The sequence below is a fragment of the Pipistrellus kuhlii genome, unplaced genomic scaffold (genome assembly GCF_014108245.1).
Source record: "Pipistrellus kuhlii isolate mPipKuh1 unplaced genomic scaffold, mPipKuh1.p scaffold_m20_p_47, whole genome shotgun sequence".
Classification (NCBI taxonomy): domain Eukaryota; kingdom Metazoa; phylum Chordata; class Mammalia; order Chiroptera; family Vespertilionidae; genus Pipistrellus; species Pipistrellus kuhlii.
In genome coordinates, this window is record NW_023425548.1 from 876,140 (window position 1) to 890,875 (window position 14,736).

At 38.0% G+C, this 14,736-nt stretch overlaps 1 protein-coding gene across 1 annotated transcript in view; it reads left to right on the forward strand.

Annotated features, from left to right (window-relative positions):
- Positions 1-14,736, forward strand: part of KMT2C (lysine methyltransferase 2C) — a 240,541-nt gene that overhangs the window by 119,526 nt on the left and 106,279 nt on the right. Inside the window, 2 exon segments of the mRNA XM_036412645.2 lie at positions 4,161-4,332; positions 6,067-6,181. Of these exon segments, the coding sequence (XP_036268538.1) occupies positions 4,161-4,332; positions 6,067-6,181 (287 nt within the window).

A 14,736-nucleotide genomic window follows, 5' to 3' on the forward strand; every position in this document is an offset into this window, starting at 1 on the left:
TTTTTGCTGTTAATTATTTTTATATATCATAAATTAAATGTTTCTGGACCCAGTGTATCCTGTGGATGTTTTCTTTGTTTAATTTGCTACTAATTCCACACTAATCAAACAATATGACAGCACTGTCATTAAGAAACTGCTGGAATCTGTAATAGAATGAAGTTATCTCTTCCATAGTGACACACATATATCTAGGTGTCAAATGGGCTTTGTTATATAAAATAGTGCTCACTGTGTAACAGAAATATCCTGTGAGCAACAGAAGTAATTGTTATTTTTCTAGTGGTCATGTTAAATAGTATATACAAAATAGTAATATTTCATCATATAATCAATAAAAAATATTTGAGATAGTAGACATTTTCTCCTAATATATTTTTGGAATCTACATTGTAGCCACATTGGCTGGTTGCTGCCGTGGTAAGTGGAAGTGTCAGAGTCAAACACTAGGAAGTTCCATGGACCCATTTTGGACAGTATTCCTGGCAAATTACAATAGAAAGATGAATTGAGTATTTGATCATCAGAGTCCAGTACTTGCTCCAATTTCTATATGTTCTGAGGGTAGCAAATATCTGAGATTAGTTTTTAAACGTCCATAGCTTGAATGAGTAAATATTGACACTCCATTTGAGTATTAAGAAAAACAATTCACCCTTAAAAAATGAACTAATTTATGACATTTCCATTTTTAAATTAATGCCTATCAATCAAAGATTCTTTTTTCTTTTTAAAATATATTTTATTGATTTTTTACAGAGAGGAAGGGAGAGAGATAGAGAGTTAGAAACATTGATGAGAGAGAAACATCGACCAGCTGCCTCCTGCAAATCCCTTACTGGGGATGTGCCTGCAGCCAAGGTACATGCCCTTGGCTGGAATTGAACCTGGGACCCTTCAGTCTTCAGGCCAATGTTCTGTCTATTGATCTAAACCAGCTAGGGCTCAAAGATTCTTTTAAAAGTGACTTTAGAAGCAAGTTATTTACTTAAACTATATATCTAATAAGACTATTTGTGTAGGCAGCTGAGGATGCAAAGTAAAAAAGATAAGGTCCCTGCCCTTCAAGGGAGCACAATATTGTGTTATAATTAATTATAGAACAGTTTCTTCTAAGCATATGGAGAAAGGAATATTTAACAACTATGCACATAGTTGCTTAGGAGTGGTAATATTTTATATTTGGGGACAATGTTTGAACAGAGTTTGGAAGGCCTCTTTGGAATGGGCTCGGGTACAACAAGGGAACCACATTTCATGTAGAGGGAATAGAAGGTGTCCTGAGCAACAGCATACACTGAGTGGCCAGATTATTATGATCACTGAACGCATAGTAATCTGCCACTCAGTGTTTGTGTGTATTTAGAGGCTTGGTGCATGAATTCGTGCATGGGTGGGGTACGGCCAGCCTGGCCAGAGAGGAGGGGACATAGGCAGTTGGCTAGCCTGTCTGCTGGTCGAACTCCTGGTTGAGGGGACAATTTGTATATTAGCCTTTTATTATATAGGATATACATCGAGTGACCAGATTATTATGCGTTCAGAGATCATAATAATCTGGCCACTCAGTGTATGTTTCGTGCATAGCAAACTGCTTGATGTGACCAGGAATTGGTGAGTGGTCCTGGGAGTCAGTTGGAAAGGGAGGAAATTGTTTTTTGTTTTGTGTTTTTCTTTTTTGCCTCATACTAGAAAGATTTTATTTTTTCACTTTTAGGTGAAAAAGGAAGTACTGGCGCAGTTTTAATTTCAGCAGGGCATAACCAGTTGGATGCATAATTAGATTATTTAGGGAGCAGATCAGAGCCATATGCAGGGATTTCGTACAGAACACATTGCAGTGACCACAGCAGGGAGTGCAAGGACCCAGATGTCCAAATAGAAGGACAGGGACAGGGAAAGTTGTTGGTGTCTAGTGGCTGTGTTGAGTCAGGGAAGAGTTAAAGGGTCAACAGTGATACTAATGCTGGTTGAGAGAAGAGGGCGGGGAGCGGTTAGATTTTTTAAATGTTTTATTTTAGAGGCATTAAGTGAATATTTTTAGAACATCTGACTATTGAGGTTTAGGAAGACTTGCAAATAGTGTGTTGGGGTTTAGAAAGAAGTTTGGGGCTAGTGATAACCATTGGGGAATTAGTATCATGGGAGTTGATGAAATCACAAAGAGAAGGCAAGGGGAATTAAAAAGAAAGAACAGGATGCAATCCTACTAGACAAAAGCATTTAGAGGGAGGGAGGCACAAATCCAACCCAGGAGGAAGAGGAGACATGGGGACTTAGGGAGAAACCAGGAGAAAGAGGCCCTCCTAGAAGCCCAGGGAAGGGAAATCTTACTTGGGGTGGACTTAGATAGTAATACAAATGCCGCGAAATGCAAATAAGATAAGGTTAAAAAGTGACCCTGGGAGCCTCATTAAAGTAGCTTCGGATGAATGGTGGGTGAAAGCTGGAGCCACCAGGGTCCAGCTTGGGGGGCCATGTACATCTCAGTCTCAGGGTCCATGTGTGTGCTGCCCTCAGGCTACAAATGGTTTATTTTATTTTTATTTATTTATTTATTTATTTATTTATTTATTTATTTATTTATTTATTTTTAATCATTTTAAAAGGCCTCTAAAATAAAAACAAAAGTGTCTACACCAGAGACTACCATGGCCTACAAAACCAGTTTGCTGACTGGTATAAGGAAATGGAATAGATTGTTACTTGTTTCAAAATGCTTAACTGGGAATGAAAGAAGGCAGAAAGGAGTTGTAGTCAGAGAGGACTGACCAAACCTTCAAAATACAAAAGAGAAAAAAATTATATATACGATTATAAACAATATAGGATTATAAACAATCCTAGGGTAATCAGCTAATCAGACCATTTAATTGAGGCCCTAAGTGTCCAATATAGGCATAGTGTGTGTGTGTGTGTGTGTGTGTGTGTGTGTGTGTGTGTACATACTCCGGAGGTCTGGTGCACAGATTCATGCACGGGTGGGGTCCCTCAGCCTGGCCTGCAGAGATTGGGCTGAAACAGGCTCTCTGACATCCCCCCAGGGTTCCTGGATTGCCAAATGATACAGGCCAGGATGAGGAACCCCTCCGGGGCTGGGGAAAGACCGTGGAAGGGTTGTTTAGACTGCAGCTATATTCATTATATCCTCCAGCCCATCTAGCCATGTACATCTGATCAGCCGGACCCAGCAGCAGGTAACCTACCAACCTACCACCTGCCCCTCTGGTGGTCAGTGTATGCCATAGCGACTGGTCAAATGAACTGTTGGACACTAAGGCTTTTATTATATAGGAGATATATCAGATTGGTATGATTTTAGAAAACATTATTCTTTATTTTGTAATGTGAATGAATTTATGTACTTGGCAAGGCAGTTTATTCTTACAGTATATTTTTGTTTTAGTGGTAAAAGAACTGTTAAAAAGCAATATTTCTTTTTATCTACATTTAGGAGGTAGATGATGTCCATAATTATATATAATTTAGTGCTTTTTAAAACAGCTTGCTATTAACATAGATGAATATCGAAATAGTGAATGAAGTATTGTGTTTGGGTATGAATGTTAGCTTCCTTCTACAATGTTCTCCCTCATACAGTATTTTTCAGAATTAAAAAAAATTATTTGATTAAAATAAAAATTAGTCTGTTTATGCTTAAGAAGCATCTTAATCTAATGGATATTCACATTTCTTAATTTTTTGTCTCTTATTTGTTAGTTTCAGAATATATTTAACATCCAAATAAAATGGTGTTGTTTTTTTGTTTTTGTTTTTGTTTTTGTTTTACTTTACCAACGTCTCAGTTGATATTTTCCTGGGTGGTCCTTTCAGCAGCATATGTGAAGCATTGAGTAGGCACCCAGCATTGTCACTGGTACTAGGGATATAAGACTACATCAGAACTGCTTGGTCTCAAGTACACATAGGCACAAATTGCAAAACCAGATGATTAAACTGACTGTGATTACATTTAGATTAAATATATTGCATTGTTTCTATGGAGACCATATTCTGATTGGATATCACTTCAATGTGGATAACTTAAAGTGTCTGAAAGATTTACCATGCAAATTCCTTTAAAGTGATTTTTAAATTGTAAAGTCAGAAAATTATCAAATTCTTATACAACAATTTCATTGTTTCACTGTTAATTATAGCAAAGGAAGATGCAAACTGTGCAGTGTGCGACAGCCCGGGAGACCTGTTAGATCAGTTCTTTTGTACTACTTGTGGTCAGCACTATCATGGAATGTGCCTGGATATAGCGGTTACTCCATTAAAACGTGCAGGTTGGCAATGTCCTGAGTGCAAAGTGTGCCAGAACTGCAAGTAAGTTTTAATTTCAACTCACAGGTGTGTATTGAGTTTGTGAGAGACCCTATTTGTAGGTACCAGAGGTTTGTGTGATGTGCTAAAGCTTGTTCAGACTGCAGCCATATTCATTCACATCGCCTCCATCATGTCTTAATAAGAAATAAATGCTAGATGTGTATTAACATTTATATTACTTTGAAAAAAGGCTAAACAAAAGCTCATTTAAATTTGCCAACAATTTTTTAAATGAGTGATATTAACAATTTAAAATAAATATTAGAAAACTAAAGCAACTTCTTTAGAGGGAAACTAGGGAATGGATTTAATAGGAAAATAAATCTAACTACCAAAAGTGAGTCACCTTCCTTTCCAGGAAGAACAATTATACTAAAATCATTGTTTTTCTTTTAAAAATCTGGATCTCTGAAAGACAGTTATGGTCAGTAGATCCTAGTCACCATAACACTGAAACAAAGTATCGTATGTCATTTAAACATTGCAATGGGGTGATCTTTTCCCATTTGTTCTATTCCATCCTTAGGTCATTTCTCCAGTCTTTTCTGCGATATTTTCTCATGCTACTAATTAGCATTATAAATTGGGGCTGTTACCTGCATCTATAGCAGTCTTTAAATTACTTACAAGCTATGGACTTTAGTAACTAGGAGAAATTATGCCCACCAGTCTGTTTTATTCATAATTTAATTTCTTAAAGCATCAGTATCTCAGAATTATGTGGAATAAGTAGGGCCAAATGCTGTTATATTTTGGTAAAAATTAAAGGAAATATCAGTAAATATTTATTTGGTACCTTGTATCTGTACCGAGTTTCTTGGGAGGGACTATAAGAACTTATGGAAAGAGTACTTTTATATGAGATCTTTCCATGTAGCTGAAGAGATAAAATATGCAATTTTATATGTAGAATTTGTTAAGCTAAATAAGAAATAACTGGAGACCAACTAACCCATCTTCCGTTTTACTTTTATTTTCCCCAGGTTTAATTCAGCATTTCCTCTCTCCATTCTTTTTGAATTCCCCAGTTTTTCTTTCCCTTCCTCTTGAGTTAAATTCTTAGTATCTGAGAGTGATTAATAGCCAAGAATCAAGGCAGATATTTATTTTTAGTATAGTTCTTAATAATGATAAGATTGTTATTCTTATACCTGTTTATTAAGTACATGCTGCTTAGTGAGTATTCTAAGCTCTTCAACCAGAATTACTTAATTCTCAGAATAACCTTTGGTAATTATTCATATTTTATACCTGAAACTAACAGAACTCAAGTCTAAGTTATTCAGGAGTCAGATAGCTAGAAAAACAGCAGTTGAATATAACGATAGGTATGATGCCAAATTTGCTCCTCCTTTTATTATGACTGTGTCTTCCCAGTTCACTGTGCTGAATAAAGGGTGTTCCTTCAGCATCAACTATCAGTTAGAGCTTCTTCCCAAGAGAGGACAGTATGTGGTAGTCAGGCATCTTGCCGTAACCTCTCCTTCTCTGCGGAATCCCCAGATGCCTAAAGCAGGGTCAGCCCAGGCGAGCTTTCAGCGGGAAACAGCCTTAGGGAGCTGGGACGAATGCTGTCACATCCAGGGGTCGCCTTTGTCATTATCTGCACAGGGACAAACAGGCACTGAGGTGTGGATGAACTGGGCAATCCCAGAGTTGATTCTTTAGATGATTACTTATGTTATAAACATAAGTTTAAAGGTCAGGCATCATTAATGCTATCTTATTTTTTAGACAATCGGGAGAAGATAGCAAGATGCTAGTGTGTGATACGTGTGACAAAGGGTATCATACTTTTTGTCTTCAACCAGTTATGAAATCAGTACCAACCAATGGCTGGAAATGCAAAGTAAGTTGTTTATTTCTTTAAGAAAAATATCAGCATTTGTATGTTTTTTAAATATATAGAGCAGACAAACTGGATACTTATGCAAATTTATATACACTGCCATCACCTTTAAAATAAACAGCTCTATTGATGCATAATTGATATACAACAAAGTGTACATATTTAAAGTCTATAGTTTGACACATATATTCCCTTATGAAACCATTATCACCTTCAAGATAATAAACATACTCATCTCCCTTAAAAGCTTCCTGGTGCCCCTGTGAGTCCCTCCAGCTGTTCACAAGTCATCATCCTCATCTTCCAGGCAACCTTCTTTCTTTCACCGTACATTAGTTTGCATTTTCCAGAGTTTTATATAAAGAACATTATATAGTATATGATCTCTTTTTTGTCTGGCTTTAAAACTCAGTATAATTATTTTGAGATTCACCCATATAGTTGCCAAGTAGTGGAGATACCACGATTTGTTGATTGAATTGCTTGTTGGTGAATATTGGGGTTGTTTGCAACTTTAGGCTGTTATAAAATGCTGCTGAATCTGTTAATATGTATAGATATTTATGGCTTAAAAATTTTTTTTAATGATTTATCTTTAATCTTCCCAGAAAGTCTGAAATAGGTAGTATCCCCATATGAGGATACTGAAACAGATATATTTTTAAAATTTAAAATCCAGAGATAAAATACATTTCTATAGGGAACTTTCTAGGTGGTTTTACAGTGATTTTTCATATGTACATATATTTATGTATGTATATATGTATGTATGTAACACTTGTATTAAATATTTGGAATTATCATATATGCATATGTATATGCATATTGTGCCTCCCCCATGGTGGTTTTAGTAAGTGATGATTGACTTAGATATTAATTTTTTTTGGTGTTGTGTAAAGTTTCTCTTGGATTTTAAGTGTTAGACAAGATCTATAGACATTTTTTTCCATTTTTTCATCACTTAAGATACTATGCTTGGTAGTACACATAATACACATCATTATTGATCATACATACCACATTCAGTCAAATCATTTCCATTTAACACAATCAGTCTTTCTGCAGTTATTTTTAATTCTTACTGGATATTCTTTGAGTCAGTGATTCTCTGTTCTGCCATCTGTTTTGGTAAATATGACTCTGAGTGTTCCATGCTGGTCTCTTAAGCTTCCTGAGGTTCTGTCTCCATAAACCTATAGGTTGGCTGACAACTCTCCTTATGGGGAGAGTTAGTATAGTATCAGGCAAACAAATTATTTGTCCATGGGAGCACAAAATATTTAAATATTTAAAGTAGAAAGTAAAAATAACTCCTTTACTTCCATTAATTTTTTAAATTAAATTTATTGGTTAATAGGATTATATAGGTTTCAAGTGTACATTTTTCTGTGATATAAGATTTGTATGTTCCACTGTGTGCCCACCTTTAATTCTCAACTGACTGCCCCTCCCACCCCCCCAGTTTAGGAGATATTTACAAAGATATTTACTGTGACCTTTCTTTGAATGTTCTCTAGGCTGAATCAATCATAAAAGTAATTCACATGCTTCTTTTGAAATCTGTATAGTTTCATAAATTCTGGATTAAGAGCCGGTGAGAGCCTAAGTCGTCCAAATTTACTGTTTTGCAAAGGCAGAGTAGGAGCTAGAACTCAGGTCTCCCATTATGCCAGTGTAATGTTTCCTCCTGCACATTGCCCATCTCCCTGGACTGCCATGCTGGACTGGGTAGCAGGGCTTTGCTCTCTAGAATTATCAGAAATATTGCTGAGTCTCATTTTCATGTTGTACTTTGATGTAGATGGTAAAAACCTGGAGACTCGAGTGTCTGCACTCCCCTTATACTGGGAGTTTTAAAAATTATCTTAATTTTATAGAACAGACACGAAGCTAGGAATCAACTTCTTTTACCTACAGTAATTACATTGACTTTAAAAATAAAGCTAAATAGCCGAGACCGGTTTGGCTCAATGGATAGAGCGTCGGCTTGGGGACTGAAGGGTTCCGGGTTCAATTCCGGTCAAGGGCATGTACCTTGATTGCGGGCATATCCCCAGTAAGGGGTGTGCAAGAGGCAGCTGATCGATGACTCTCATCGATGTTTCTAGCTTTCTATCTCTCTCCCTTCCTCTCTGTATAAAATCAATAAAACATATTTAAAAAAAACTAAATAGAATTTAGAGCGTAAATATTCATTTTACATAACACATAGTTTTGCATTGAAACAAAACAGCCAAGTCTCGGTTTAGTAGACTTACTATCTCAGGTCCAGTTCAGCACATTGGGTTTCTTTGGCTTTAGTAAAGTTGGTCCTGAGAATGCCTTTGTATAGGTATTTCTATAAAAATAGTATTGATATATGGTGGCCGTGTTTCCTGATTCAGAGAAATGAGACCTCAGACCGCCGCAGACAGCCCTTGAGCTTTAGATGTAACCAGTGTCACTGGGTAGGTCTGAGAAGCTTCGCTCACAGGTGCACCGTGGTGGTACCGATCCAGTGGTTGCTTAAATCTGAAACAGCAGTTCCTCATTGTGAGTTACTGGCGTGCTGTTTGTGGGCGTTGCTGTTGCCACGTGCTGTGAATGGAGACAGAATCCCCTGCTAGTCTGAGGATCTTCAGCTGAGGGCTGCGGTGCAGGTACCCGTGCCGCCAAGCATCTCCGCCTTTGGATCAGATCTTGCCTCTTTCTACCTGACAACACTTGGGACTAACAGTGACACAGTGCTAAGCGCAGGTATGAAGACCTGCACTGCAGCACCTTGCAGGCCAGTTAATACTTTCTTAATGATTTAGGGTAGCATTCCCCTGGAAACCTAAGTTCTCAGAAAACACAGAGCCCTCCAAGAGTACATTTGTGGGCTCTCAGCAGCCTCCCATTCTTGTCCAATTGACTCCGAAATGCGTTTCTGGACCTCTGTCCTGGTCCTTGTATTTGCCCTCCCAGTGGGCCTGTGTAGGTTTCCCTTCCGCCAGTGGGGTGGCCGGTGGCCGAGGTCCCTGGATCCCAGGCCCGGGGAGGCTGCCAGGCGGAGGCTCCTTCCGGAGACAGAAAGGTGTGGAGGCCTGAGCCAGAGGGTAGAGGTAGGGGCATTATGTCCTCCGGGGGCGGGGGTCCTGTCAGGGGGACGAGCCCGCCGGGACCGTCCCGGGATGGAGTGCGGGCCAGGGCGTGGGAGGAGGCGCGGAGCGAGCCTAGCACCTGCGCCGCCCCCGGGCCAGGTGGACCTGCGGCCCCGCACCTGGTTCTCCGGCCGTGGGCGGGCGCGGAGGGGAGGGAGGGGTCGTCGCCATTTAACACTCCCGGGGAGTGCCCGCCGGGGAGGGAGGGGTTGAGGTCTGTGAGGTCGGAGCTGCGGCCTCCGGCGCTGGCTGGACCCGGAGGAGCGGGCTGCTCTCCGCCGGAGCGCCGGCCGAAGACCTGCCGCCGACCGTGCGTACGCCCACCGGCCTTCCCGCTGCGCTCCGCTAGGGAGTTGAGTCGTAACTTGTTTTCTTTGCTTTCTCGAAAGAAAAGGATATGTAACTATAGGTTTACCTTTAGTTATAGTGTTGTCCCCAAAGTCGTTATATTTTTAACCTTATCTGTGTTTATATACATTTGACCTAATTTGTTTTTCAGGTTGTGCTTTAAGCATGTTCATTTCTGCCCTAATTGTATTTAATCAGATACTTTAACCAGTGTGCTTTTTTTGGGGGGGCAAACATTTTGGTACTTGAAATGTGACTTTTTAAGGTGTATTTGTTTTGAATTTCAGTCCTTATTTTTGGTTAGCTGATTCAACAGCATATAAGGATGTATATAAAATTGACTTCTCTATTTTTTCATATCAATTTCTACTTGTATTTTCTTTCTTTTTTTCTTTTTTTGTTAAACTTATTTTGTGGCTGTTGAGCAAGTAGGCCAGGCCATTGTTGATACATATTTTATGCCTCTTATCAGTGTAAAACTGACTGTGTATCCTGTGTAACAATTGTATTTTTCACCAGATACTTTGCTTGACAATATGGCCACAGGGGGTTTTAGTTTACCAATTGAATGATCTTTTCACATCTTTTTAATTTTTTTTAAAATTTGGACCCTTTGTTGTAATTTTAAATGTTTCTTCTGAAAGCTTTAATAGAGCTAACTGTTTGAGATTAATGGTTGTGATTGAGATGCTTGACTTTTTAAAGACAAACTAGTTCTATTTCCTGCAATGATTTGCAATTCAGAATCTTATTTTATGAATGTTAGGTTACAATGTTGAAAGTATTTTTTTTCTTCTTTCTCTTCCCACTGAATGAGAATTCTCTTTTGTCTCTTTTTATCTTGGTTAAGTTAACTCAAACTAGTATAAACTTTGTCACCTTTTCTTTGCAAAAAAATAAGTGAAATATATATATTCCTCTCTAAATTCCAGTCTCATTTCACCTCTAATCTTTTGGCATCCTTGTTCTTCTTTGAGAGAATTGTAAGTTTTTTGAAATACTATATCTGAAAGAATTCAGACTACCACACGAATTTGATTTGGTATAATTTTATGTTAACCTTTTTCTTTTTTATGCTTGGGAACCCCCCCCCCCGCTTCTCCCCAAGAGTGTGTTCAACTTATCACAGAAGAAAAGTTTTTATTTTTTCTTTCTCTTATTTTAAGTTACCTGTCTATAATCCTTTTTTTTGTCTGCTTAAAAGAGTTAGGATCTTTTTGTTGTTCTCATTTCTTTGAATTTGCTTCCAGGATGCATCTGTGGTTCTACACTAATTAGTGTAACTTTCAGTCTCCTGGTCTAGAGAAGTGTTGGTTAACTTTCCCTTAAAAAAAACTACCTTCTTTATATTCTCTTTAATACTATTTAGTAACATCTAGATAATTTTGTTTCCTGCTCTTACTTCATTATCTTCTTTGTCATGGTTTTCATTATCTTGGAACATGTCTTCAGAATTTCAGGTTTACTTCCCAAGGTGGTTCTCAGAATTCCCCTCGTCCTGGTCTCTTACTAATTTGCTCTGTCATATTCTGCTAGTCTCTTTCTCAGTCACAGAGTCATTTATAACCGTGCTGGCAATCAGATTGGAGTGTGTGTGTGTGTGTGTGTGTGTGTGTGTGTGTGTTTTAAATCTGTTCTATGGAGTTATTATAATGTGGATAAGAGGTTAGGTTGTGGTGTCAAATACCAGCTTTTCTGGTTACTAAATGCAGGATTTCAGGCAATTATTCCACTTCCCTGAGCCAGTTCTCCTCCAGTAGAGAATGCTAATAGGACTTAGCTCACAGGGGTGTTGGATTTAGGGAGATGTGCCTGTAAAGTGGCCTGGGTAATGCCTACAATGAGTATCCAGGTGCCCATGGAGTCTGCAGGGAGCTTTTTGTAGTAGGAAGGCTCATCCTCTGAGCAGTCTGAAGAAGGATCCTCTGTTAAATTCTTCCATGCATCTCCATGGGGTTTCGTCAGAGTTTAACATTTGAAGGCCTCGGACCTGCCCAACATTGGCTTAGGGAGACTGGAGCCACTGGGGTCTTCTGGGGCCTTCAGGCCAGTGAGGCTGCGCGCTGGAGTGTGGGGGATCTGGTCAGGACCTTTGTTGTAGACCAGTTATTGTCAGGTAGGTTTCTTTTCCCTGTTTCTCTTTCAAGAATGCTTGTGTGTTGGTATATTATACATTAAAAAAAAACTTTTATTTGAAAATAATTTCAACCTTTAAAAGTTTGAAAAATAAAAAGACCCATATGCCATTTATCTAGGTTCACCTATGGTTGGGGTCTCAGTAACATCATCAGTTTATCAGTGCAACAAAGAAACCTTCAGTTTGCTTTCAGTGATAGATTTTATTTCCCTTTTCTTATGATTTCCATTTTTAAAAGTATATAGAATACTAGCATGCTTTCACAAGTTCTCAGAATTGTCATTTACTCCTGAACCACTTCCACCACATTTACTAGCTTGCTTTCTGATTTGCCCTTCCTGCATTATTTTTATAATGATAAGCAGATATATTATTTTCAATTTATACTGAAGGTAGCATATTATATGTGCTCTTTTGCATGTTGCTTTTTTCACTTAAAAAAAGTCTGCAAGTTATTTCATAACAGTTGATAGATTTCCCTCTTCCTCTCCCTCCCTCACTTTCTTATCTGCACCATAATTTATTCTGTGGCCAATGCTTGGATATTAGGTAGTTGTCCATATTTACATAACAAATGGTTCTGAAAGGCAGTAACTTTGTGTTTAAGGTTTTTTGAATGTTTGAGAGATTTCTAAGACAAATTCTTAGAAGTGGGATTACTGGCTAAGGGGTGAATGCTCAAGGAATTGACAGAGATAATGTCAAATTCCTTCCCCTGGGTCTACTGGCAGTTCCCTTTACCACCCGGAAAGTGAAGTGTAAAAGAACTACTCTTTCAATAGCCTGGCCCACAAGAGTGTCATGTTCACCTTTTGAATTTTTGTCCATTTTATGTGAAAAATGGTATCTCAACGTAATTTAATTTTCATTTTTCTTTTGAGTGAAGTTGATAATTTTTTATGTGTAAGGGTAATTTTTACCTCCTTCTATATGAGTGTTGCCTGTTATCGTTGAAGATTTTTTTTTTACCCCCCAATTTAACTGTTCTTTATATATTGGGGATATAAGGCCTTTATCTGTGTTATATGTTGCAAATATTTCCTTCCAGTTAGTAAATTTCCCCTTTGACTTCGCTTATGTTATTTTTTGCCACACAATATAGCCAGAATTATCAGTTTTTTATTACTTCTGGATTTTTTGAGTTAGAATCATCCTTCTTTACACTGAGGTTATAGAAGAGTTCTTTTTTTTGTTACTATTAATCCTCAGCTAGGATATTTTTCCCATTGATTTTTAGAGAGAGTGGAAGGGAGGGAGAGAGACACAGAGAAAGAAACATCAATGTGAGAGAGACACATCTATTGGTTGCCTCCCACACATGCTCAGACTGGAGCTAAGGGATTAAGCCTGCAACCAAGGTTGATCAGAATTGAACCTGAGACCCTTTAGTTTGTGGGCCAACGCTCTAACCACTGGACAAAACCAGCTAGGGTGAAGAGTTCATATTTTCTTCTAGTTTTTGCATCACTTTATTTTTTACTCATAACTCTAGTCCATTTGGAGTTGCTACTTGTATATGATTTGAAGTATCATTTTCCAGTTAGCTATATGGTTTCCCACGAACCAGACATTAAAAAGACTCTCTTTGCCATCCACTTGAGATTCCAGATTGGAGTTCTAGATTGGGTTGGGGTTTATTTTGGAATTGCTAGTCTGTTCCATGGATCTTTCTGTTAGCAGTTCTAGAGGCTCTGTTGTATGTGGAGGAAGTATTGGTCCCCCTTCAGAACTTTCAATTTCATGTATTTCCTGGCTGTCCTTTATTTTTCCTTATGAACTCCATGTTAACTTAGATCTAACTATGTAAAAACATCATTGGAGTTTTTATTGGGATCACTTTAAAATTTTTCATTGATTCAGGGGAGAAATGATATCTTGATGATAGACATCCTAACCATGAACAGATATGTCTTTGTGTTTGTGCAGGTCTAGTTCAGCGTCTTCTTATAGTGCTTGTAATTCTCTTTGTATAGGTTTTAGGCATTTCTTTAGTTCATTCCTAAATATTTTATCCATTTTGTTGCTGTTATAAGTGAGATTTTCTCATATATTATACCTTTTAACTGATTATTTGTGTGTGTATTCATTTGATTTTTCATTGCTTGTTTTATATCATGCTATTTTCTTTTTTAAAAAAATATATTTTACTGATTTTTACAGAGAGGAAGGGAGAAGGATAGAGAGTTAGAAACATCCATGAGAAAGACACATCGATTAGCTGCCTCCTGCACACTCCCCACTGGGGATGTGCCTGCAACCAAGGTACATGCCCTTGATTGGAATCGAACCTGGGACCCTTGAGTCCGCAGGCTGACGCTCTATCCACTGAGCCAAACCGATCAGGGCATCATGCTACTTTCTTAAGTTCTTTTATTGAATTTGTGATCAGTTCTCTAGGATTTTCAAAGTATTTTACCTTGACATCTACAATACAGTTTTATTTCTTCCTATTACTCTGCCTTACTTTTTGTTCCAATGTTTACACTGACTTCAGAGTTGTGTTAAATGGTAGTGTGCATAGTAGACAGCCTTGCTCAGTTGGGAACACCTCTAGGGTTCTCCGGTAAATAAAGTGTCGGCTTTAGAACTGACGTGTTTATGTATAGCTCATTAAGGAAATACCATCCATTTTTATTTTCTTAAGAGTTCTTTAATTAGGAATGGATTTTGGAATTTTTTCCAAAGGCTTCTCAGAATCTATTGAAATTATTTTTCTCAGACCTAAGAATGTGTTAAATTTTAATAATGGATTTTCTTTTTTAAAAATATGCTATTGTGTTTTTGTTTTTGTTTTTGTTTTTTTGCTTTTAAGAAAGAGAGAGATTGTAAGGGAGAAGGAGAGAGACAGACAGAAACATTGATGAGAGAAACATCAATTGGCTGCTTCCTGCATGCCACCTACCAGGGTTTGAGCCCACAACCTGGCCATTTGCCCTTACCGGGAATCA